The sequence below is a fragment of the Epinephelus lanceolatus genome, chromosome 7, assembly GCF_041903045.1.
Source record: "Epinephelus lanceolatus isolate andai-2023 chromosome 7, ASM4190304v1, whole genome shotgun sequence".
Classification (NCBI taxonomy): domain Eukaryota; kingdom Metazoa; phylum Chordata; class Actinopteri; order Perciformes; family Serranidae; genus Epinephelus; species Epinephelus lanceolatus.
The window spans coordinates 7,080,212-7,107,031 of record NC_135740.1 but is presented as its reverse complement, the minus strand read 5'-3'; the positions used below and the strand labels follow the sequence as shown (position 1 = coordinate 7,107,031).

Here is a 26,820-nt window from a genome sequence, read left to right as displayed (position 1 = left end):
AACAAGTCCCAAGTTAAGAACAACAAGTCCAAAATCCAAAACAAGTCCCAAATCAAGTTCCAAGTCAAGATTGAGTCCAAGTTCTAAACCTTGTGTTTCTGGTACTAAACACCTCATTGTATGACCCCACCAAATTTCATGCAATAAGAAATGCTAAAAGGAGGGCCAGTGCTATAGAAATTTACAGAAATCATGCTTTTTGAAATTAGGATTTGCTATTTGTAAATACTTCATCACATGTAAAAGCAAAATGATCAAATGCATCATGGTTATAACTGGTAGTTAAAAAAAAGAGCATGGCGAAAATGTGATTGTTCAAAGAACCTTGTGATAGAGAGGATCAACAACTCTACAGCCATGCTAGAGCTAAATGGCAACCTTAGCATGCCAACAGTGATAATGTTAACAAAGCATATCATGCAATTAAAATTCCACACCAGAACGTTAGTCTTATGTCCTCAACACCTCTGTACTTTCTGCCATAAAGAATTCTCAAGAATTATAATTTCTAATGTCTTCGTTGAATTCTTTTAGCAGTCTTTACACTCAAATGTGATAATCAGAGGTTTATCTGTTGTCAGTCTGCTGGTCTGCACTGACAAACACACTTTTACCTCCTGCGTGTGCAGTGTGATTGGCTGCTGTGAGACTGATTTAAGTACATGCATTGTCAAGAAAATGTTGAGTTTATTTACTGCACTCTGACTCCAGTTCAACTCTCAAGATTTGAGTCCACAGCTCTGATTTACAGGTACTGTCAGTGTAGAGTCAGAGTCCTGTCACATCCAAAACACTGTTTGGTCTTTGGTACCAGGAGCTGTTTAAATGTCAGACTTTTACAAAAAAAAAAATAAAAAAAGAAACCTCTGTGCAGTGTGGAAGACACACAGAGGAATGACAATTTGCAGTTTGTACATTTCCCACAGAACATTGCAGACTTTGTTGTCCTTTATGTGGCCAAAAGTTGTTTGTCTTCCCTAACGTCTAAATTTACCTTGAGTGTGACACCGCAGGAGTGACTCCACTTGTGTGTTAATTGATAGCGTGCTTGTTAAAGCTAACAGGAGGAGAGACACTGCTCGGCTTCCGATTAGACGATGCTCTCTGGTCCCTGTAGCTTTATAACACTTGATGATTACATGCTGTTTCTCCTGCTCTAATTATCTTATGGGTGGGATAGCTTTAGGGCACCCTTTTTAGACGCTTCAGTTTTTTTTTCTTTCTCCCCTATCTGCCCGCTACAATGTGTGGGAAACTTTTGATGTGCGAGACGGACATTATTTTTACCCACCAAAAGGCAGCAATTACTGGTCGTTATGCTGTATTTTTAGCCCTTAAAGTGACTCGAGAATAAAATGTTATGGCCATGTAAATCAGGATAAGAGGACGGTTTGCTGCTGTTTTAGTGTGTCTATGTGTGAGAGTGGTGAAGTGCGTGGGGAGTGATGAGAGGACCATAATCATATTTGTGTAGTTAAATCAGTCATGACTGTGAATATGGTTTCTGTGTCAGTGCTCACCCTGGATTACTGTGTGCATTTGCACATGCAGAAAGCCCTGATATATCCCCACCTTCTCCGCTCTGGCTATCTGAGCAGACAGTGATGCATGTCTGACTGCACCACTGGCTTGATGGAACTTGATTTAGAAAATCTCTTCTTGGAGCCAATTCATGTTTCTCCTCCAGTGGCCTGTTCTGTGTAGCTCTGACAGTTTGCAGACAGCATGAATCATGCACTTATGCCACCGTGTGTGTGTGTGTGTGTGTGTGTGTGTGTGTGTGTGTGTGTGTGTGTGTGTGTGTGTGTGTGTGTTTTACTCACTGCAGCTCATGGATGTGAATCTGTGGGCATTCTGGACTCCAGCACAGCAGACAGAATAAGGGCGGAGAGGGGAGACCACACCGCACAGGGTGCCACAGCAGTGTGTATGCTGTAGTGCTGTAGTCGTTCACTAGGGGGAGCACTTGGTCTGCTGCTCTCCTTCACTCAGCTGAACTCGCACACCCACTGATGCACTGAGGGCACAGATCTCCTGTTATGACCAAGGTCAGGTGTCAGTTCACAGAAATGGGACGAGAGGAGGAGATGATTTATGGAGACCAGAGACAATTAACAATAAAGAAAAATAAAATAAATGGAAAAAATCTTCTGCAGGCAATCTGCCTGACTGCTGATATATTTATTTACAAGGTTTGGGTCTACCAATCAGGTTTATGGACCAGCATCACAGTTCAACACGGATGCTGGAGAAACGATCCAACAACATTTAGATGAACTGGTGAATGGAAAACATTTATAAACTGCCATCCAGTTCATTTGGTGAAGGCAACTTTAACAAAATCTGTAAAACATTAGACTCTCAAAAGACTAGAAAGGAATAAAACAGAAGCAAAGGGCAACAACTGCAAACACTAACGAATAAGGAGTGTCAAAATTAAGAATTAATTTTAGGTATATAGCTCTGGGATAGCTTACACAAATAGTGCCCATTTCTCCATTTTTAATAAACTAATTATGAATAATCAGTTAATGGTAAAAATGACTGTGCAATGACTTCCTTTGTGCAGTGCTAATAATCTAATGTAGGGACAGAGATGGGAAAGATAGCTGTAGTGTTTACTGCTCCAGCCACTTGGAATAGTTTGCAAACTGAATTTAAATGGCTGAATCTGACTCTGGCTGAAATCAAGACTATAAACCCATTGTTATATTATTCTTTTTGTAACAGTGTCTGTTCCCAGCCTACTTTAAGTGTTACTGTCTGTTTTTATTATTGTTTTATCTATCGTCTCATTTTGTTTTTGTCTTTTTCTCTGCAACTTATTATGCTGCAGTTTTGGCCCAGTTTTCTTTGCAAAAGAGAGTTCCAAACTTGTCATCAAGAGGGTATGTTTCATTTCAACAGTGGTGGGGGGAGGGGCACATATGACACAGGGGGCAAGGGGGGGGGTTATCCGCAATCAAACACTTAATTTCCTGCATTCTGATGAATTTGTATGCACTCATTTGTGCATTTTCTGCATCAGGTTATAGTGTAAATGTCTTTCAGTCAAAATTAAAGTTATCTGAAACGTTCATGTTTATAGTGGGGGGACATATGTGCCCCCTCTCACCTAATCTACATGTATGATACTCATATGAACAGGGCAGGGGTGCAGCACCAAATTCTGGGGCCTATGCATAAGCAGTCTCTGTGGCCCCCCTGCCCTTCCTTTCTTGATCCATGTCTCTCATGCACCTTTTGATTTTTCTTTCCTTTTTTTAAATAGTTTCCTTTCTTTCTTATCTTTCTTGGAACCTTGATTTCCTTTTCTCCGGGAATAACACGGCAGTCTGTGTTGGTGCTCCAGTGGTATAAGCAGGCGCTCTGCTCTCACTGCATTTAAAGACAAATGTGAGTGTAGGGGTGGACTAAACCATTTTGCACCTTTAAGGGGTGAGAGGGGCCTCAAAGAGCTTCCGTTATTTTTAGACAAAACTCAGTCTTTCAACCATTTCAATTCATTCAGCCAATTTTAGTTTAGTTATCGAGCTAATTACTTCGAAATTAAACATTGCTAACAAAACCAAACTTTTCATTTCAGGCTTTTTGTTGGCCCCCCTCCCATTGGCCCCCTGGGTAATCACCCCCACTATGATGCCCCTGCATACAGATATATGCATATTTCTTTTTTCAAGCTTGGTGCTCCTTTATTCTCGATAAGTCTATTATTTAAAATTCTCTGCCACTTATAACACCACCATCAGTGTTGCATTTATTTCCCAGAGCTCTCTGACTATATGTGACTAATCCTTTGTGGCTCGACCCATGTATATAGATGCTCTCTCTGCTTGTTTTAACCACATGTGTGCACATGGTTAAAACAAGCAGAGATGGTAAAATCCATTTTATACTTTCTCAGTCAGATGTAAAAATGCAATAGAGACACTAGTTGACATAAACATTGAGCACTGTTTATAGGTGGAGGAAGGGATGAGTGAGATGAGTGGAAAAAACATGAGATCTGAAGAGGAGCTGTATGGCACAGAGGAATAAGGCAGATTTACAAGCCAGAGTTTGTTTAAAAAAACATCCAGCGATCTTCCTTCCCTCTAACTCTCTCTAGTCTCTCCATCACTGACTTGTCCCCACACACAGTAACACTTTACCTATATATATATATATATATATATATATATATATATATATATATATGATCCCTGATATGAATCAGATTCTGGTTTATGTTTACACCGCTAGGGGTCGTATGAGGTCCGCGTATGTGCCGCTCTGCCTGCCTCTCTGTCCCGCTGCTGTGTGGCTGGAGGAGAGTTAATAACGTTACAACTACTGGGTGTAATTATAGCGCACAGCCTTAAGAACAGCGCATGAATGGCGAATGATTCCCTGCATACATATCACAACATTTGCATGCATTAACCCGGTTCGCCCAGCCTGTCCTGAGGCTCACACAGGCCCTGCCACCAAGTCAACAAGTCCTCCACTCACTCTCGTCACTCGATGGCTCTGTGGATGATGCGCTTTACATGACGGACAGGTAGAGAGTGTGATTTAGGGTTTGGCAGCTTATGGGTTGAAGTCATAAATGTCGCTCTCTGTCCCCTTTTTTCTTTTGCATCAGGTATTCTAAAGCCAGTTGAAACCCAGAGGGAGGTAGAGCGACATAGAGAAGCAGTGAGGGAGACGTGGGCCGGGCAGACGTTGACAGGCAAGCCCGCTATCCAATCAGGAGAGAGCTCTCAGCGTGACTTACAGCCGCGGGGGCTGAGAGGGGGAGGCGCGATGCGGGGAAAAAAAGCAAATAGTTGAGTGAACAGCGTCAGTAGAGAGTGGAGTGGAGGGGACCGCAGTGAGGGAGCAGGGTGCCAAGAGGAGACACAGAGCCAGAAAACAGGAGGACAAGTCTGACATTTATTTTCTGATTAGGGAGCATCACAGAAGAGAAAACGAATCTCTTTTTTCTTTTTATATATGGATACTGATTTCTGTTTTCCCCAACTCCTTTCCAGGCTGGTTTCATCACACCAGCATCACTGCGCTTCATTGGAATGTGCGCTGTAGGTTCTCCGGGACACGTCTGAAACACAAGACAACGGAGATAGAATAGAAAAGAGCTTCTGCAGTCAGAAAAGGTCCTTTAAAAATATCGAAATGCCTCTCTTTTAATGGGGCAGATTTTCCCGGACGCCTCACGCATTTTTGGAGACTTTTACGCATTTTGGAGACTTTTGTCTCTCGACTGATATGGGTGATGGAAATGGACATTTTGTCCATTAACAGAGGATAATAAGGTTTATAATATTTTCTACCCAAGTGCACTTGTTTTTCCGGCGATGATTGTGCTTTTGATTGTCCTGTGCATGACGGATGGAGTGCTCTCTCAGATACGCTACTCTGTGCCGGAGGAGGCGGACCATGGCACCTTGGTGGGGAATATCGCCGAGGACCTGGGACTGGACCTTACCAAACTGGCCTCCCGCCGCTTCCAGGTGGTGCCCAGCTCTCGGACACCGTACCTTGAGGTGAACCTGGAGAACGGCGTCCTATTCGTTAACGAAAAAATCGACCGGGAGCATATCTGCAAGCAGAGCGCCAGCTGCCAGCTCAACATGGAGGTGTTCTTGGAGAACCCACTGGAGCTGTTTCGGGTCGAAATCGAAGTGGTGGACATTAACGACAACCCACCCAGCTTTCCGGAGACAGACATCACAGTGGAGATCTCAGAAAGCGCCACTCCGGGCACCCGTTTCCCTCTGGAGAGCGCGTTCGACCCGGACGTGGGCTCTAACGCTTTACGCACGTACGATATCACCACTAACAACTACTTTTACCTGGATGTGCAGACCCAATCGGACGGAAACAAGTTCGCGGAGTTGGTCCTGGAAAAGCCGCTGGACCGGGAGCAGCAGGCGGCGCACAGGTACGTGCTGACCGCGGTGGACGGCGGTCAGCCTCCCCGGACTGGCACCGCGCTGCTGGTGGTCAAAGTGCTGGACTCTAATGACAACGTGCCGGTGTTTGACCAGCCCGTGTACACGGTGAGCCTCTCAGAGAACGCACCGGTGGGCACGCTGGTCATACAACTAAACGCCACCGACATGGATGAGGGACTAAACGGGGAGATAGTTTATTCCTTCAGTAACCACATATCCAACCGCGTAAAGGACCTGTTCAGCATAGACCCGCGCACCGGGCGCATCGAGGTGCGCGGAGAGGTGGATTTCGAGGAGAGCAGCCTGTATCAAATCTTCGTTCAGGCCAAGGATCTGGGGCCAAACGCCGTGCCTGCGCACTGCAAAGTGCTGGTCAAAGTCACCGACGTGAACGACAACGCACCGGAGATCACCTTCAGCACCGTCACCGAGTCAGTGAGCGAAAAGGCGGCTCCCGGCACCGTTATCGCGCTGCTGAGTGTGACGGACCGGGACGCAGAGGAGAACGGACAGATACACGTGGAAATCCTCGGAGATGTCCCCTTCAAATTAAAATCGTCCTTTAGGAATTATTTCACCATAGTGACCGACGGGCCGTTGAACCGGGAGCAGGCGGACTCCTACTCCGTCACTGTGGTCGCGCGGGATAAAGGGACGCCCTCGTTGGCTGCCAGTAAGTCAATCCGAGTCCAGGTGTCAGATGAGAACGACAACGCGCCCACATTCACGCAGCCCATATATGATGTGTATGTGACAGAGAATAACGTGCCAGGGGCGTACATACACGCTGTGACGGCTCTGGACCCGGACATCGGGCAGAACGCGCTCATCAGTTACTCCATATTAGAGTGTGACATTCAGGGCATGTCAGTCAAAACCTATGTGTCCATCAATGAGGAGACAGGCTATCTGTATGCACTCAGGTCCTTTGATTATGAGCAGCTGAAGGATTTCACATTCATGGTCCAGGCCAAAGACGCGGGCACCCCGGAGCTCTCCTCCAACGCCACAGTCAAAGTCATAATTGTGGATCAGAATGATAATGCCCCCCTGGTGCTGGCTCCCTTGGGGAAGAACGGCACAGCCAAGGAGCCCCTGCCCCGATCAGCTGAGCCGGGCTACCTGGTGACCCGCATCGTTGCTATGGATGCTGATGATGGTGAGAACGCCCGGCTGTCCTACAGTATCCAGAGGGGGAACGAGAACGGCATGTTTAGGATGGACTGGAGGACGGGCGAACTTCGGACGGCGAGGCGGGTGTCGGCCAAGCGAGACCCCCACCAGCTGTATGACCTGCTGATTGAGGTGAGAGACCACGGCCAGCCGCCGCTGTCCTCCAGTGCCAGCGTGCTGGTGATGCTGGTGGACAGCGTGGCTGAAGGCCGTGGCGGTGGGGAGCGGGGAGGCACAGCCAAAGCCAAAGACGGCACCCTGGACCTCACCCTCATCCTCATCATCGCCCTGGGTTCTGTCTCATTCATCTTCCTCCTGGTCATGATCGTGCTGGCCGTGCGCTGCCAGAAGGACAAAAAGCTTAACATTTACACCTGCCTGACCAGCGAGTGCTGCCTGGGCTGCAGTTCCTGCTGCTCACGGCAGGGCCGTGCCCGTAAGAAAAAGCTCAGCAAGTCGGATATCATGCTGGTGCAAAGCGCTGGCAACGTCAGTGGGGCCGGTACAGCTCAAGTCCCCGTGGAGGAGTCAGGGAGCTTCGGCTCTCACCATCAAAACCAGAACTATTGCTACCAGGTATGTCTGACTCCAGAGTCTGCCAAAACCGACCTCATGTTCCTAAAGCCGTGTAGTCCGTCTAGGAGCACAGACACCGATCACAACCCGTGCGGGGCCATAGTGACAGGGTACACAGACCAGCAGCCTGACATCATATCAAACGGCAGCATTTTATCAAACGAGGTAAGAGTCCCTCTCATACCTACAGCATAACCCCCCCTTTTATTCAAAGACCTTCAGCATGTCTAAAACCTGATTCCTGGACCCCCCTTTAGACACATGAAGCCTGCCTGTTTGATACTATCTGAATATATGACACACAAAATGTTTCATACAGGAGCCATTTCCATCTCCTAATTTTCCCCTCCTCAGTTCAGTGGCATGCCAGGTCTACAAATGGCTGTTATTGAGTGCTAATACACACAGTATGCCGCAACATCCTCTGACTTATTTCAGGAAAAGGCATCAAAGCAAGCACAATGATTAGAGTAGCGGTTGCTGACATGTTGCCTTCAGCAGTCCTCAGGGAGGTCGGCCCTGAAACAGCAATGACTGCATGTTTATGTCAAGTCTTTGAAAATCTAAAAAATCAGAATAACAGAAGTGTGTATGGTGGCTCAGAGGCTGCTGGTTGCTGTGGGTGCATCTGTGAGTGTGTGTGTGAAGAGAAAGCACACCTCAAACACACACTCCTCGCCAGATATGAGTGATGTGTGTTGATCACAGCTCAGGTTCATTTCATAACTGACATCAACTGTGTGGGTTTGCATCATTTCTGGTTAGAAAGTGGTGTTTTTTCTGTGCTAATCATGTTACACAAGTTGCTCGAGCAAAACACTCAAAATTGCCCCCCTTTTCTTTCAGACCAAACACCAGCGAGCTGAGCTCAGCTACCTGGTTGACAGGCCGAGACGTGTCAACAGGTAAATATGGACCGAGACTCTCGCCGCAGCCTCTCTGCTGCTCACATAAACCTCTTATATGACTTCATTCATTAATATCTCTCATTACTGTGATGATGCTCTAGATGATGATGAGATGGAAAAACCGCTGTCAGCTGAAAACATCAGAAGTTGATTTCATGTCCTCTTTGGTTTTAGTTCGGCATTCCAGGAGGCGGACATGGTCAGCTCTAAAGACAGCGGCCACGGCGACAGCGAGCAGGGAGACAGCGACCACGACGCCACCAACCGAGGCCATTCCTCCGGTAAGAACTGCTACAGTGACCTGCCTCTTTTCTTCGCTACGGGTTGACTTGATTGAAGCTGCATGTTCAAAGGGCCAATCGATGGCTCTCTGGCTCCTATAGAACTGGAGTAGGCTTTGCTGATTAGCATGTGGTTACTATGCCATGTGGGTCCAGCAGCAGATTGCTGCCTGTCTCTCCAGTGCTGGAAATCTTCTTGCTCAGTTGTGTTGGGTGAAAAAATGAAAGCTCATTTTAATTAGAGCTAGCATCGCACACGGCCAGAGTCAGCACTGTGTCCGGCAATCAGCTTTAATGCTGATGGTGTTGTACTCTGAGACATTCTCTCTGGTGACACTGTGGTTTGTGATTTCCTGTTATACCTAAAAAAAAAAAAAGAAAAAGAAAAAGAAAAAGCTTAGGATAGCTCAAAACAGAATCAGATCCTGTCCCTGTGAGCTGCCTCCAAGTGCTCGCCCTCAATGGGAGCACGTCTCTTAATATGTCTTTCCTGACACGTGATGATTTAATGTTGTCGGGCAGGAAGCGAGCCCCGGCACTGTTGTTTGTAAATATGTGGCGGTGTTAATGAGGAGCCAGCTCCCTGTGAGCTCGGTCACTTGGTGCTGGAGACCACTCGACGAGACGTGACAGGCTTTTTAATGAGGCCGCGCTCGCTCTGGAGTGCTGGGAAGCGGACCAAATAGGTTGCGGCCGCGGCAAACAAAACAGACGATTCATCCGTTCATTAAATTAATTAACGCGTTCATTCATGCAGCTACTCTCTGACTGCACTTCTTTTTTCTTCCCTGACCACCTCTCTTCGTTTTTAATCTTCCCTTCCTATCTGTGCTCATACAATAGGGCCCCACTGAGTTGTGAATGCCGGTTTTATGTCTTCATTCAGTGGCGAGCTTTCTTCGGTGCGGGCTCTCTGTGGACGGAGCCTGTCATCGTGTCTGGTCGGCCGCAGCGGGGGCCCTCCTCGCCGTGCCAAATGGAGCTTGCCTGCCACTTCCACTGTCACTCCAGTAGGCCTGGATGGGTCAGACAGACCCCAGTAAACAGAAAGACACGGAGCTGAACCCTGTCTGAGCTCTAAAAAGCCCTGAGTTAGACCTTCACAACTGCTTCAGGTTTTGCTTTTTCACCAGCGTGCAAGATTTTCACTCCTAATCAGGACTGAGGCAGCCAGCTGCTTTGTGTGGATGGAGTTGTCCTATTTTGAGTGCATTAGCATTTCGTGTGAACGCTGCCAGCCAGAGTTCATATTCTGTCATGAATAGTCACACTGTGTTATAAAAGTAGGGCTGAGTAGCATTTGAAATGTGTACCTGAGTTTCTGTATCTATACCGAAGGGACGCTTTTTGATGCCTTACTCTCAGGAATATAAATCCTTTTTATCATTTAACAAAAGAAGCCAAAGTAGTCGAATGTTAGATGTTGTCCAGACATAAGCAGCTGTACAAGAGCTTTGCCTAAAGACAATCAATCTGATAAAACTAAACAGAACCATGACTCCGAGCAGATGTCTTACACCAACATTTTGATTCTCTGTGTAATGGCTGCATTTTGGTCAGCACTAGTTTCGAGGTTCCAACATCTGTTAAGGCTTTTTCAGCACTGTGGCACCTCAGCCGGCTGCTGTGTGTGGATGCAGTTGTCCTATTTCAGCACTGTCAGGGCGTCTGTGGGTCCATAAAAAGTCTTGAATTCAGTTTTTGTAAATGTGAGACCTTAAAAGCCATCCAGTAGTCTTAAATATGTGAATGTCTGAGGTCTTCATAGCCACAAACATTTTTTATCTAATTTCATTTATCTATTTTTTCATTTCTTTTTGTCAAAATGAGTCAAGCTCTTCAGCATGAAAGTTCACATTTCTGATGGTACAAATCTTTAAACCTAACCCTGAACTTCATACTCATCTTTTTACTTTATATTTGCACTTACCTGTTGGGAAAACGTAGATTAACCCAACTCAATCTCATAATAGTTTTCTAACATAAATCCTACCTCTTGCGCTGACTTGCAGTGCTTGAATAAGAATAATCTGACTTGTCTGAAAATCAGCCTTAAATGTGTTTAAATTCTCTTGAAAAGGTCTTAAAAAGCACCAAATTAAAGTGTCTGATACATGTAGACACCCTGATTTTGTGTGGAAAAAGCTGTAGAAAATTCACTTTATTCTCTATTGACAAAAGAAGCAAAGGTTTCCAGTGTTAAGATGTTGCGCATACACAAGCAGCCATACGATCACTTGCCCTGTGGGCCCGTATTAAGTCATATTCTGCTCCTTAGTTTGGTTACAATTGGATTGAATATAGAGTTATTCAAGAATAATACTCACCATAAATAACCTTTATTTAACTAGGTAGTCAGAGTGAAATGAAACCCTCGTCAAGACAGGGTCAAATAGCAGCGTCCAGCACAAACAGGACGACATAGGTGTAGATTCTCTATATTTAGAACGTTCATTTGTCCCCACATATGAAAACATTAAAGTAGCAGACTTTTGTTTTGACAAAATTTCAGACATATAAACCATAAATGAATGCAGAAATGACACAAACTGATGCGTAAAAATTAAACATAAGGCAGGAAAATAATTGTTTGATGCTTAAAATTTTCTGGCGGAAAATTCTCCTTTTCATATGTGTGACCCCCCGAAATGTTGAAACAAAACGTACACCCTTGCAGGATGACAAAATCCAACACATCCACAAAAGCGAAATTAGGTATGACAAAAATGCATTACATAACACAGTGTATTAACAAAGCAGCAGTATTTATTTGAGTAAATACCCACCATGTGAGCATGATAGAAAGACTTTGACACAGTGCTGATATTAGTTAATAATGCTGGAGTTGTCTTAAATCCATGTTTCATTTCAGGTTATATTTATCAGTTCATCAAATGACCGCATGCTCAGTGCCACAGAAGCTGTTGTGGCCCCTGGGGGTCTCAGGCTCCAGGACAGTTGCCAGTTTGCCAGGTTGGAAATCAATCCTTGAAACAAGATTCTTAATCTGACCAGACATTTGTCACATCTCCATCGCTACCAAAAAAAGCCTTAAAGTTCAGCACAAGTGCATCAGTTTTTCTTTGTCACCGCTGTGGATGATTTTATATTTAAGTCAGGGAGTGTCGGACTAAAGAATATTTTAACAAGCGTATGAATCTGATCAGACGTAGCTGAAATCATTGATTTCAATAATGATGATGACAGAAGTACAAATCTAACCACACATTCAGCGCCAACGTTCACACGGATTTTTAAGTTTGGTGCTATGGACACATTTCACAAAAGTATTGAGTTGATGTTTTTTTTTTGTCTTTTTCGCCGCTCTCGGACATTTTTATTCCCACTCGGGCGGGCCTGAGCCAGCCAGCTGCTTTATGTCCTATTTCCAGTGTGTTAGCATTTCATTGTCAGCCTGCCTGTTCACACACACAGTTCTCTCTCATGTACCAGTGTACGCTGTGCTGTATGTCCAGTTGTGATGCAGTGGCACTTTTCAGCTGACTTTGAGTACCCTTGGTGTGGCAAATAGGATACAGTTACTTTGTTGCAGAGTTATCAGCCGCTTTAGTGCCTTTAAACAGATTATTTGCCGTGCATTAAGTCTTTGTTTGATTAGGATAATTGATAGCGTGGCTTAGCGTCCCGCAATTCAGCTCCTACAATGCTGAAAAAAAAAGAGCACAAGCTTTACTCGCTGCGTGCTAATTCAGTTTGTCAGCAGCGAGGGTACACTCGAAGCGCATCAGTGTTTAATAAATGCTAATGTTAAATAAACACGTGTCCATGTCATCCATCACAATGGCGTGTTAGCCTCGTCTCTTGACTTTGACAGCGGACGTCAGGGGGGAGGAATTCAATCTCAGCTTTCTTTTCTTTTCCATGGAGATGTTTTTGTCCATGTAATCAGATTCATAGGAGCATATTGGTTTTTAATGTTGGGCTAAATTTGTTGAATTATATGAATTAAAGCATGAACATTACACACTGACAGATAAATGCTCATGTGTTGTTGAACATTCTGGAAACAGGCCTTACAGAGGAGGATGGGGCTGTTTACCCTCCTTGCCCCATCACTTGTCTTTTTTTTTTCTTCTTCTTTTTTTAACCGTAGCACTGTTTTTTTTTTTTTGACAACCACCACTACGAGATTGTTGACATAGTGATTTGTGTTCTTTCTTTTCCTGCTGCCGGCTGCGTTGTCGTGCCAACATTTTCTGCTGCTTCAGGCTGTGTGCTCTGTTGTTCCCTGATCAAAACCGCTCCGTTTTTCCTCATCAAGGACACACTTAAAGAGTCACAAAGAGTCCGGAAATCACCTGTAAAGGACACAGGAACAGGATGAAATACAAATATATGATATATTTTACAAAATATGTCTTATTTTCTTGTTAAATTCAGAACCATTCCCATCAGTCGGAATCCAATACGAGGAACAAACTCCATATTGGCCAGATCAGTGCTGAGATTATTTTCAAGGCATTTCAGTGTGTGGAGGAGAGAGCGCAGAGGATTTGCATTAAAGGTCAAAAGCAGGATTCAAATGAACAAATACTGCACATTATATGCCATTACACACTGCAGTGTGCAGATGTGTGCGGATTTATGGCAGTGATGATGTGATGGCCCTATAATTTCATCGAGGATGCATGTTTTAGTGCGGTGAAAGACGTGAGAAATGCATAAATTTAGCATTTTATGTACTAACTGCTGCTATTATTTCTATCACACCTACTACTGCTGATATTAACATATTGCTGTAAAACATTCATAATGCGCTACCTTAGAAAGTGTCAAATCTTCCAAGTTGCTGGAAAACCTAACATTGTATGCCGTTCAACTGTAGAAAACAATATGAAAACATTCTAGAAGAGCTGATTTTTTAATTTTATTTTCCTGAGTACTTAATAATACAACTGTTTAGTCTATGAAATGTCCATAGTGATGACAAATGTGCCTCACAAGGTGCTGATTCTGTCTGACCAACAGTCAAAAGACCCAGAGGGATTCTTTAATGAATGGCAGCGGTGGAAAAACTCAGATCCTTTACTTAGGTAAAATAGAAATATCATATTGTTTAAAAAAATTACTCCACTACATGTAAAATTCCTGCATTGTCACTCGCTAGTCAGAACTATGAGTGGCTGCGCAGGCCATGATTAATTCAGGGCCTCTCACATATGTTAATTGTTCTTTCACGTCCATATATCATTATTGTGTCACTGCTCTCCTTACAGACCTTGATTTTTACCCCCATGTATTTTTGCTGACACACTCATTTAATATTATAGAGAATATATGGATATAGATGGAAATGCATGTATGTTTGAATACAATATAAAAGAAAGTATTGCTTATATGTATTGTACCCTCACATGCATATATTTTCCTTATTTAAGATATTTCACTCTTATGTGCAGTGCACATATTTTTACTTATAGAATCTTAACTTTGAACATATGTTTCATATCATGTATAGTACTTTTATGCATGTGTATGTCTTTTTATAGATGTGCCTACATGTACCGTATGTAAGAAAATGAATTATTTTGTGAGAGGAAACACATGATAGGTCATTTACAAGCAGCGAGAGGTTACTGTGCAGTGATTACACCACATGTACAGTATATTGAATTATCACTGACAAATATATCATGTGATAAGCATAACATATAAGCAAACATACATAATTTTAAGTGATTGTCAAGTCTCTGCTGTAGTGGAATAAACATCATATTACGCATGCATACTCTTATCGTAATGGCCCACCAGCAGATGGAGACATGAATTAGAATGCTTTTTAATGTATGTAATGTTTATTCATTGTGCAAAATAAGAAAAAGCCTGTTGACTGATTCCAATATTTCATTTTACATGTATAATATATATATTTTATAATGCCGATAACTTACCGAGATTATCGTGCCTCCCTAATCGCTTTAATGCTGTAGCAGGTCAAAGTGGAACATATTTGAATTAACGGTTTAACAATGTATCATGCTTTATAGAACCATCATATGTTTAAAACAGTATGTAAAATCTCCGTGTTCAGCATAACTAATGACAAAAAACTGTCAAATAAGAGTATTTGAGTAAAAAGTACAATACTTACTGTAGTGGGAGTGGTACAACTAGAGAACAAAAGTACAACTAGATTGAAATACTCAATTAAAGTGGCTCAAAATTATTCTCAAGTACTGTACAGATCTTCACCGAGCAGAGACTGCAGCCAGCTAATTTAACTGAATGACTTCAATGATGAATCAGTTCTAAAAACTGTCACAGGTTCATTATCTGATTATTGAAAAACTGGCTAAATTCAGCTCTAAATAATGGGACCCTTATTTATCATATTCAGTGCTAGAAGCCCTTTTGGGTTGACTTTTGAGTGTCAAACTTCTTGACCTTGAAGGTTTGTTTAATAAGTAAAAACAAATCTTAACTCGAAGTCTACTTAAACACTGTTCTGGCACTTTCAACTGAAATATTTTTGTTGTTGGGTTAGTGTTCTCTGAGAGTTGCCTGGGTCCATACCTTTGAATCCAACTGATTCATCTGGCATTGTGACATTAAACAGTGGTTTCTTGGTTTACAATGCAGCAATTCAGTTAGCACTGCAAGGGTAGCCAGTTAATGATTAGCCAATCGAGGGACGGTATTGCAATTTATCTTATGCTACAAATGCTGTAGTGTGTGGCATCGTTTTACGGTACATACTTATTCTCATTCAAATAAACATTAAATAAATAAATCAGTGCCATGGGTAGGACCAATGGCGTTGTCAAGCTGTTGTCAAGCAAACCACTAAGGAGTAATAACAACAATGGTGACACTTTAGACAAGATAGGCGCTGCTATCGAGGCTGCTCTAAATTGACATGTCCTCTTAATATTGCTCGACATCGTCGTTTTTGTTTTTCCTTGCTCTGAAAATCCCAGCAAAACCAGTATGGGCTCCAGTGTGGATTTCATATGACGTTAGATTTAGGTGGATACGTTGATCGCTAGTAGGGCTGGGTATTGTTAAAAAAAATCACAATACCAGTACCCTTAAAGTGATACAGACACCAGTAGAGTACTTTATTTGATACCTTTTTTCGTGCTTCATCCGATAACCATCATGTGCATGGAAGCAACCAGTTGCATAAAATGACACTATGGGCAATTGGTATAACCATACTTTCAAACACTTTGGTAGCACCTCAACATGCCGAACTGCCAACTCTGTAAAATACACTGCGTTCAACTTCACTACATCACGGACTGTAGGGATGAAGCAGGTGCGTGAGTGGGCCAAGCGTATGTCGCCTCAAGCTGAAGAACACTTGGAGTGACTGGCTGCAAGCAAAACCATACAAATAGTGATTTTTCAGATTGTATGCAATTATCGCTTGACTGGAGAAGTATCAATACTTCTTGGTACTGGATTCCTTCGGCCTAGCTTTTCTCAGTTTAAAGGTATCGAGTACCAACACTCAGCCCTAGTGTCTAGTGATTAGTTAGGGAAAACTGAATCCCCCTCCGGCAAGGAAATCGGTCAGAATGGAGGCAGTGTAAGACTAAAGATGGAAACAGAGTGTAACAAGTTGACAATTCTGTCTGATATCGGCCAACTCTGAGACTGCACTCTGAGCTAAAGGTCACTCTATACATGCTGTGATGGGCACGTTTTCTTGTGGAATTAAAGTGCTCCTCATTTACTGCCGGACCCTCCAGGACCACTTCTGCGGCCCCGGGAGTCCCCTCAAGGACCCCATTTCCGGACGTGCTACATGTGTAAAGTACATATTATCAATATAGCCAATGTCACACACTTGGAGAAGATTGAGTCAAGGCGCTTATCCACTTTTCAATCCCCCCCATCCCCAACCCCTCCACCCTCCACCCCCACTCCACTCCCATCTCTCCGCGCTGCCATGATGAATTCCTCCTTAGGCCTGTGGTTCATGTTATCACCGTGGTAACAGCTCGCTGATCAGTAATTCATTTTTCAGACCTCTGCATACCAATTACCAAATGAAGGTTATTATGGAGACTTTGCGTTTGCCCTGCGCGAGCGCCGTGCAGAATGCTAAGATGAGATGAGGCGCTGAAAGTAACGAGGGTCAGCGCGCTTTTGGATGGCATTACGCTCCCCTCCCTCGGTCTCCTCGCCGGTCTCTCTGCTTGTTTTTGGCTTAGTGCGAGACATGTTGACACACTTCTGTTTCATCCGGCGTTGAAGTGGAGGGCAGATACTGTACTCTGCTGCCGGGCGAAGCCTCATAACTCACGCCGACTGTTTGCTCTGAGAAAATTGTTGGAGGACCACGTAGTGGAGAGATAAGGGCATTACCCACAACCTTTATTCACATTTTAAGCATGGCTCAGGCTCTGTGTGCGTGTATGTGTGTGTGTGTGTGTGTGTGTGTGTGTGTGTGTGTGTGTGTGTGTGTGGTTCAATTTTACAGCTGAAATGTTTTTATCCTCCTGATTTGATAGAGACTGTCTAATGTGCCAGGGGAACATCTAATTTTGCCAAAATGTCAAGAAATATCAAGATGTCTTAATCTGGCTTTGTGGCTGAAATTACTCGCCCTCTCCTTCTGTCTTTCCTTCCTCCTCTCTCTCTCTCTCTGTGTGTGTGTGTGTGTGTGTGTGTGTGTGAGTGAGAGAGTCTTATCTCTCTGACAGAGTCTAAATGCCACATTTCTCGTTCCCATTTTGAGAATTAACTCAGCATCCATTTTGTAATGGAAGCAGAGCTCTGTGTCCTCCTTCCACTTTTTTTTTTTTTTTTGTGCTGCCCACAATGCAGTGCTCCCCGCTCGTCCAGGTGCACTGATACAGTATGTCAGCGCCCAGCGTGCGTTCTGGTTGCTCCCCCCCCCCATCAAGCTGTACAGTGAGTCGTTTTCCTCCCATGTAAGAGGCCGTATTAAAACGTAATGTGATGGTGTATTTATGGCATGTTGGTTAATATTTAATAAGAAACCCTCTCGTTAGGAGACTGGGCACTTTTCCAAGCTGTTAGTGACGGCAAGCCAAATTAATCCGCTTTGTAACAAAGCAAATTCCCCCTTTGCTGACCGCGACAGACATACACAACAAAACGTGCACACATACACACACACACACTCTGCTTACTGGGACGGCAGCAGACCTTAGTCTAATCAGTCTGTATTCAGAGGGATTAGTAGCAGATAGCCCTAGCTGGACAGTTCAGATTGTAGCCCCAAACAGTGACTCAGACACACATATACACAACAAGCGGATTTAGGTTTCAAAATACATGCAAACGCAGGATCTAGGCCCTACTGCAAAAAACATATGGGGCAATGAAAACACAATTTGGCTTAAGGCTTACACTCGGCCTAAATAGCTGTGCTGAACAGCCAGCGCTGCTGTTAACTCGGCTCCCCTTTGCTCTCTGACAAAAGGTGATTTTCTCACGGAGAATTCCAGCCATTAAAAAGCCTCACAAATAATTACTCCACATGAAAGCGAGCCTGTCAAAGTAGTTTTCGGTTGTACCTGCAGCCAGCCTTTCATGGAGGACAATAGGTTTAGTAAATGGGGTGAGACTGAGGGCCCGGGACAGGGGCAGAGCTGGGTAATCCAATACTATTGAGTTTGTGGTTTGGTTAATCTAATGGCGGGGCTAAAGGGAGCACGGGCAGTGTGTTGGCAAGGGCTTTGAAGACTGCACCCACCTCTCAACCCCTTCAAACACACACACACACACACACACACACGCTCTCACTTTGTCATATTAATTTCACCCACCCATTCCACGGGAACTTTTTTTTTTTTTTTTTACAGATGCATGTTGGTGCGCGTAAACGCCTGCAGCTCACACACAAACAGCCAGTGACCTTTGATGCTTTGTATCTGATTGTAGATATGTGTGAGGTCATAGCCAGGGGCTATCTGTCTGGAGACCCAAACACTGAAGACGGATTCAGCGCTTTGTTTGCTGCTTGGCTCCAGGGCCTTTTTTTTTTTCCTTGGAATTTTAGCAGCAACCTTGGGGGAGTTTAAATTCTGCAACTAAAGTACATACTAAGTACATTCAATCAAGTATTTTACTTTTACACAGTTTTAAGGCACTTGAACTTTGCTCACGTATTTTCCTCGCACACCAATTTCTAGTTTTACTCTACTACATCTCAGAGGGAAATGTACTTTTAACTTTACTACAGTTATTTTACAGCTTCAGTTGTTGGTGACTTTACAGATTTGCACTCAAAATGTTACTGTTTTCATGTAAATGCTTTTCAGTTTCCCAGTGTGAAGATTAGCCTTTAAATAATTGCAATAATTGCAATGTATTAGTAATAATATTGAGGTTTAGACTGTCGGTTGGACAGCATTTCTCACTGTTTTGTTAATTCACAAAACACTGAGTTGATCAATCAGCAGTTTAATCCATAATGAAAACAGCTTCACCTCAACTAAGTAAAACAACACAATTCTGCTCTCATGTTTATGCATGCGTAATAAAAGTGTAATGATATAATAGTATAACAGTCACATAGGACATTTTAATACTTTAACAAGTAATGCAGGACTCCTATGTGTAACATTTTTCACATTGTTGTATTAATACTTCAACTCAAGTGAAGGATCTAAATACCACTAATGGTATTCATTGAAATCATTTTTCTGTAGGTCTGTAAATCCTGGTCCCTGCTCTCTCTCTTGCTCTCTGAAGTTTCTTCCTTTTTTCCCCATTTAAGGGTTTTTTGGGGAGTTTTTCCTGATCTAAACAGAGGGTCTAAGGGTTAATTGTGTCACACTCTCCAGATACAAAGCAAATTTGTCCTTTGCAATTTTGGGTGCTATAAAGACAATCGTCTTTACTTGACTGTGTGTGCGTGCCCCAGGTTGATAAAGTATTTCTGGTTGTTGACTTCATTAGCATCACAAACTGGGATTCTTTGAGTTGTTTGAAATTGAATCACTTCTCAAAAACCCAAAAATATTTTTGCAAAGTGCACTGAAAAATTTCACCAAGAAACAAAAAGGAATGACAAGCCCTTACACTCCTCTGCCCCTTTCCTCAACAAAGACTTCACAATGTGTGCCTGAGCACGTCTGTTAACAGTCGAACCTTGAAACAGTTTGAGGAGGAAAAAAAGGTTTTTCAACAGTTTCAAGGCAACAAATCTTCTTCCTAACCAGTCACGTAGTCCATTATTCAACAACAAATGTCTGTTTCTTAAACAAGTGTAACAAATGTGCCTGTTTTTAATGCTAATTAATTAATTGTCTTGATTCTATTGCAACAGGCTTTGCACTGTTCTGTTTCAAGACACTTTCCCGAACATTCCATAAACAAGTCGAGGCTCTCACTCACCGGCTGAAGGATTCCTGCTTTGGATTAAATTAGGTCTTGAATGCTGAATGAGTCTAAATGACTTGTTGAGAAAGATTTTTTTCCCCAGCAGTGAAGCCGTTCTAAACCCCTTTGCTTCCGATGCATTTACTAAAATGTAATGCTACTCATGTAAAATTTATGCTTTTAGCGCTTTGAAAAGTTTAAAACAACTAAAAAAGAGCTCCGCTGTAGCTCAGCCTGACGTGTGAGAATAGACGGTGCATACCAAATGACTGTCACACTGCTGTAATACCAGTGTTGCATAACAATAAATGTGTTTCGGGGGGTTTGCTGAGTGAAACAGAGGGTTGCTAATAATATAAACTGATCATGTTTTGTATTTAACATGTGAGCCTGCAAAGTGAAGCTGTTAGATAAATGCAGTTCAGTGGATTACAAGTTTAAAGTGGCAATAATATGGAAATAATCAAATAAAAAAGGATCTATAGTCCCAACCAATGGCCAAAACATGTCCTAAGCTATATTTTATTGTTTTCATTGCCCCTCCCCCATTCTCCTCTGTTCATACATATAAAACTAAGCAAGTTGTAACTGTAACTGTGAGATAAAGCAGGATTTATACTTTATACTATGTCGCATAGGCTCTGTGTTAACATGCACCTACCCAGAAATGTAATTACATGTCTTGGCAAAGCAGACTCCTGTCTTTTTGGCAATGTGGGTAGGCTACAGCATAGGCTCTGCATAGAGCTGACGCACAAGTATTAGTGGAGTCTATCATATAGTGCGAATTGTCTGAGCTCCCTGTAGGGAAATGGCCACAACAGAGCTTTGACTATATTTAACTGTCACTCCCCATTCTCTTATGCTCTTACTGTACGTAAGGAAATAAGTAATTAGTAACTGTAGCTGTGAGATAAATGTAGTACGTAGAGTGGATTACAAGTTTAAAGTAGCATCAAATGAAATAAACAAATTAAGAAAAGTATCATACAGTGCTAATTATCTGAGGTGGCCACAACACAACTTTGGCTATATTTAATTGTTTTAATTGTCACCCCCCATTCTCCTCTAAGTAAGCCAGTGAGTCAGTAATTAGTAGCTGTGAGATAAATGTAGTAGAATAGAGTGCACTACAAGTTTAAAGTAGCATCAGATGAAAATAATCAGATAAAGAACAGTTATCATATAGAGCCAATTGTTTGAATCAACTAAACGGGAGTGGCCACGACGCAGCTTTGGCTATATTTAATTGCTTTGATGGTCACTCCCCATTCTCCTCTGTGCTTAAATTAGTCAGTAATTAGTAACTGTAGCTGTGAGATAAATGCAGTGTAGTAAAAAGCGCTGTAGTTCCCTCTGAAATGTAGTGATGTCGAAGTATTAAATAGCATCAAATGAAAATATTCAAGTTAAGTTCATGTACCTCAAAATTAAGCAGATACTGTATATTGTTTTTTTTTTTTTGTTTTTTTTTTATTACAAGGATTTATGCTTTTACAAAGTAGAACCAGCAGTCCCATGAGTCGCTTTCTTCCACAGCCTTTTACTGTAAGTGTGTCTCTGTGTGTGTGTATATGTTTGTGTGTGTTAGCTGAGGGGTTTCTCTATCCATTGTGCAGGCGGCTTTGATCTTAACTATGGTGAAACAGAAAGCCCTGACGTGATGAATCAAAGAGCAGGTTGCATAAATACATATTGTTAAAGTCTTGCAGAAATACGTCAGATCCTGCTCTGTGTGTGTGTGTGTGTGTGTGTGTGTGTGTGTGTGCGCAGGTATCATGTTTCCTGATTGTCTTGCTTGTTCAAGAAATGCTAAAGACTTAAACACCTCTCTTGTGTTTTTCTCCTCCCTCCCTCCCCTCTCTTTCCTTCTCCCCCCCTCCTCTCCAGGCGCCGATCTTTTCTCTAACTGCACGGAGGAGTGTAAGGCCCTGGGCCACTCCGATCGCTGCTGGATGCCCAGCTTCGTGCCCTCTGATGGGCGCCAGGGCCCAGACTACCGCAGCAACCTCCACGTGCCCGGCATGGACTCAGTCCCGGACACAGAGGTATTTGAAAGCCCTGAGCAAACGGCCGATAAGTCATTCTCCACCTTTGGCAAAGAGACGCCTCTCAGTCACCTCCACCACCACCAAAACCACCACCACCTTCTCAAAAACCATCACCTCAGCCACCAGCAGGGCTCCCTAGAGAGGAAAGAGTTGGAAGCATTTCTGCCTAGCTCCAGAGCACCTTATAACCCAGCTTATTTAAGTGAGTATTGTGTTTTGCTCCGGCCTAAGTGCCCGCCCCGCTCTCTGATCTGGTGATCGAATTAGGTGAAAAAGAAAAAGATTCCAAATTCAATTTTCTCCCTGGATTGGCTGGCGGAAGGAAGCGTGAAATTCATTTCAGGTCTGACCCCTGTTCTCCCAGCCCTCCTGTCAGAGTGTTTAACTAACTCTTCCCTCTTTCTCAGGCATCTCCATTATCTCCCGACTGTGATGATCTTATCTGCCCTCACCTACCGTTTCAATTCATTCCTACACACACCCAAACACACACACACACACACACACACACTTAGAAACCTCCAGCACTGATTGGCCTGCGGGCCTTTCCAAATTAAACATGCCAAAAGCAATTATGATCTATAAGGTTGCTTTGATGTGGGTGGAGATGTTAGCATTAAGGAAGTTCTGTCTCATTATGGAAAAGTGGCTGCAGGAATATAAGCGGCACTGGCCCCCTCTCACGAAGCCCCGCAATGAAAAAATGGCTGTTTTCAATCAGTGAAGAAGAAAAACAGCAGGCAGTGAGCTTAACATCTCTTCTCAGACGTCAATGCGTTGTGAGCCGCGGATCAAAAAACAGTTTTAGATATTTGAGGAGGACAAAAAAAAGGAAGGAAAATTCCTCTCCCAAGGAATTACTGTTTCTAAACTCTCATTCAAAGGCCACAAAGAGATACATCCTCAATCACTGCAATTTGGTGATAATGCTTAATTATAATTTTGTCAAGCAGCGCCTGAAGAGGCCCCCTCTCTCATCATCCGACACAGCTAGCTGGAATTATCAAACTGTCAGAGCACCGCTGCTTCCCCAGCGCCATCATTTAAAACCACAGTGTGCTATTAGGAACAGCAGGAAAAATGTTTTTTTCCCCCTTTAATTAATGTTTTATTCATTTGCTATGCTTTTTATTTTTTGTTTAATCCTGGATCAAAAAGTTATGTCGAGCAGGCTACCAATTACTCTCATTAGAACTGCTCTTTACAAAAGGCAGTCTTGTAACTCACTGTGTGAACTTTCCATGCAGGTTATTGTTAGATTGTGTTGATAACAACGAAGAATTACAGTGATAATGTATTTTAGAAGTATAGGATACATATAGAATAAAGAACAAGTGATTAAAACTGTATATATATATATATATATATATATATATATATATATATATATATATATATATATACATATAAAAATAACAGTGTTGAGGACTGAATGCGATGCTGCTGAATAAGAATCATGAAAGTATCGTCGAAATGAACATAAAATTAACAGAATATATTGAATAAACTAATGGTATAAAAAATACAGTAATAATACATTTTGACAATGAAATGAACTACATTCCAAGCAGGTTATAATAACATTATATTGATTGTTGTGAGGATTGAGGTTATTACAGCAGTAATCTAATAGTGCACTCTGTCTCGAGGAAATAGAAAATAAGGAATCAGTGATTATAACTGTTAAATACAAAAATCAACCAAGTATAACAGTTGTCGTTATGGATGTTCTCAGAAAGCCTGTTTCCACCAAGTAGTCCAGTACAGTTCAGTTTAGATTAGGATGCATTTTTTCCATTTCCACTTGTGGATGGTACCAATAGAACTGTTCCTAACCATACCTATTTTTGGTCACCCCTCTGTTGGGGTACCTAGCACACACATCCGGTACTAAAGGGTGGAGCTAGAAACATGTTGAGACTCATATAACCACTGTTCATATTGTGGCAAGTCTTACATACATTAGTAAACAATAACTATAAAATGAAATGATGTTTCGCTGCCTGTCACAGCAGCTGTAACTACATGGAAATGTAGTACATGAAATCCGAACTAGTCCGTGCCTGTGCTAGGATTTGTCTAAACGCAGCTAGAGCCGAGTGAGTGACTGCTGGTGCTGCTGGATCACCAACATCAACTGTCATGTTTCTCCCAGAGAAAGGGAAATTGCAGTTGCAAAAAAGAAAAGAAAAAAGACAGGAAACAGAAAGATGGCAAACAGTTAAAAAAAATCAAAAGGAATGTGAGAGAGAGATGGATCAAGAGAAGAAGGGTGGGAGGTCCACAGAGACTGCTTATCCATGGGGCCCAAAATTTGGTGCGATGCCCCCTAGGGATATGTATGAATTTTGGTGAAGTACTTCTTGTGGCAAAATGTATGCACAGTGCATGAGAACAGAATGAACACAATGGGTACAGCCATCATCAACTATGCAACTCTCTTGCCTTGAAACACCACACACCATAAACGACAGCAAAATGCAAAGTAAGACTTTTTATTTGTTGTTTACCGAAAGTAAGGCCAGCACGTTTAATTTCAGCTTAGTGTGACAGTCTCTTGCATTTTGCTCTTGTCTATGGTCATGATGGTTCACCGCTCTGCTCGGAGGAGGACAGGCAGCGCTGGAGACGGCAATAAGAGTCATTTGTTAATGTAATCACAGCAAAAGATGTACGGATGAAAAATAAACAGTCTACAGAATACACTTGATTCAGGTAACTCAGATACAGGCTACACTGAAGCAACAGACACTGGAGAATTTTCTCTTAGAGGGAGAGAAATATCCTCGAGACAGCGACAAGGCCAAAAAGATCAGGTTTTGTCATTTTATACTTTATTTTATATATAAAAAGGAACACCTTAGATGCAGGGATTTTTTCATAATTGACTGCAGAGCTATTCAGTTGTCAAGCATGTACACTGGATTGATTTTAATAAGTTAAAAGGTCTGGAGCACTCAATATTGAATGACTCAGACCTGGATTGGGGTCAAGAAACCTTTTTTGGAACATCCCTAGTTGCAGTAATATAAAGCAAGACAAAGTACAACACCACATATCAGCATAAGAAGAGAAACATGTCAAATGCCCTAACCCTAATGACATAATTATGAAAACATATACACATTACTGTCAAGGATTTATTTATTTAAATGGCAAGCAAACCTAATCTTAAAATACTTAAGCACCAACAAAACAGGATATTTACATGCAGCACAAACCATTCAGGCTTTAATATTACTGTTTGATATTCCAGTAATAGACATGCTGTTAAAAACTTCTCCTGCAACCAAACATCAAGCAACAACCATTAAACAAGTTTCAAATGATTCTCATTTCTGTGTTTTCTCCCCTCATGCTTTTCAGCCTTCAATTTGATGCACATTGTGTTTGCTGTGTGCCGCTCGGCTTCTAATAGTTACCATGGATGTGCTTATTATGCGCTTATGATGCAGCACTCCAAGTGAAGGGCTCCCAATATCGCTGCGTTTCCCACGAACACCGCCACTCACTCCTCTCTCAAAGTAGATCACTGTGGCCATTATGCTAATGAGTGCGGGGGTGGTGACGGGGGGGGTGGATAATAGCAAAGAGGGAACAACAGTCAGAGAGATGGAGAGGGGAGGAGAGGGGAAAGGAGGGGAGTGGAGGAAGGGATAGAATGATGATGCCAAGAGGCTGAAGCTCCCTAATCTGATCAAGTCAGCCAGTGATACACAGAGACGCTTTTGTCCCAGAGGTGCAGGCCTGGGCCTGGGCCTGGGCCTAGGGTCGGGTCAGGGTGGGGTGCAGAGGGGAGGAGAGAGACGGGGGATGATAGCCAGAGCTCAGTGATTACCATCATCAGACAACATGGATGCGGGGGGGGGGGGGGGGGGGGGGGGGGGGGGCAGAGAAGAGTAGGGGTCATGAATGAGACATCGCCTGTTAAAGCTGAGCCTCCTTCTTTTGTTGTTGTCCTAAAAAAATTGGCCATGCAATATTCACCAGCTCACCCCCCCCCCTCCAATGTCACTATTCCCATAACAGCCCCCCTCCAACCCTACCCCACTTCACATACATAGTCACACACACATTATCCATGAGCCATTTCACAAGGGTGAATTGGAACGGCCCAGCTGAGGGATGTGACACTTCCTACCCCCTTGTTGTGCATGTGTGAACCCTCAAATTCTGTGTGAATGAGGCCATTTAAATGCTGTTTTTCTTTCTTTTTTGTTTTCTGTCATCCCTCTCAGACAAACTTGACCCCCCCCCCCCCCACACACACACACACACACACACACACACACACACAAACACACACAGCTAACCAGACTTTGTGTTTTTCTCTGCTTCTTGCAGCGAGGAAAAGGGTTTGCTAGCTCCTTTCGCGTGGACATACCAGAGACCGCGTGACTTTGCACAATCACTCCCCGACGTCTGAGGCTATAAAAAAAAGCATCAAGTTTTCAACCCATTTTTGCCCTCATCCCTCCTCACCCAGCGAAAATCTGAAAATAAAAACACACTCGACTACACACTAAATGAGGAACGACCCCCTTTCTGGAATTCCTTGGAGCACTGCCGGGCT

The 26,820-nt window shown here is 43.0% G+C and overlaps 1 protein-coding gene across 4 annotated transcripts; it reads left to right on the top strand.

Moving 5' to 3' along the window:
* Nucleotides 1-4,819: 4,819 nt before the first annotated feature.
* pcdh10b (protocadherin 10b) lies at nt 4,820-26,753 on the top strand. Of its 4 annotated transcripts, none has more exons than XM_033633745.2 (5): nt 4,820-7,850; nt 8,532-8,590; nt 8,768-8,874; nt 22,087-22,244; nt 26,592-26,753. In XM_033633745.2, exons 1-5 carry the CDS (start codon nt 5,337-5,339, stop codon nt 26,643-26,645), a joined length of 2,892 nt encoding a protein of 963 aa, XP_033489636.1. In that variant the 5' UTR covers nt 4,820-5,336; the 3' UTR covers nt 26,646-26,753. The 4 variants fall into 4 exon arrangements, with proteins under 4 accessions (XP_033489636.1, XP_033489634.1, XP_078025302.1 ...); XM_033633743.2 differs by having other exon boundaries at nt 4,822-7,850; nt 22,087-22,449; XM_078169176.1 differs by having other exon boundaries at nt 5,186-7,685.
* Nucleotides 26,754-26,820: the final 67 nt, after the last annotated feature.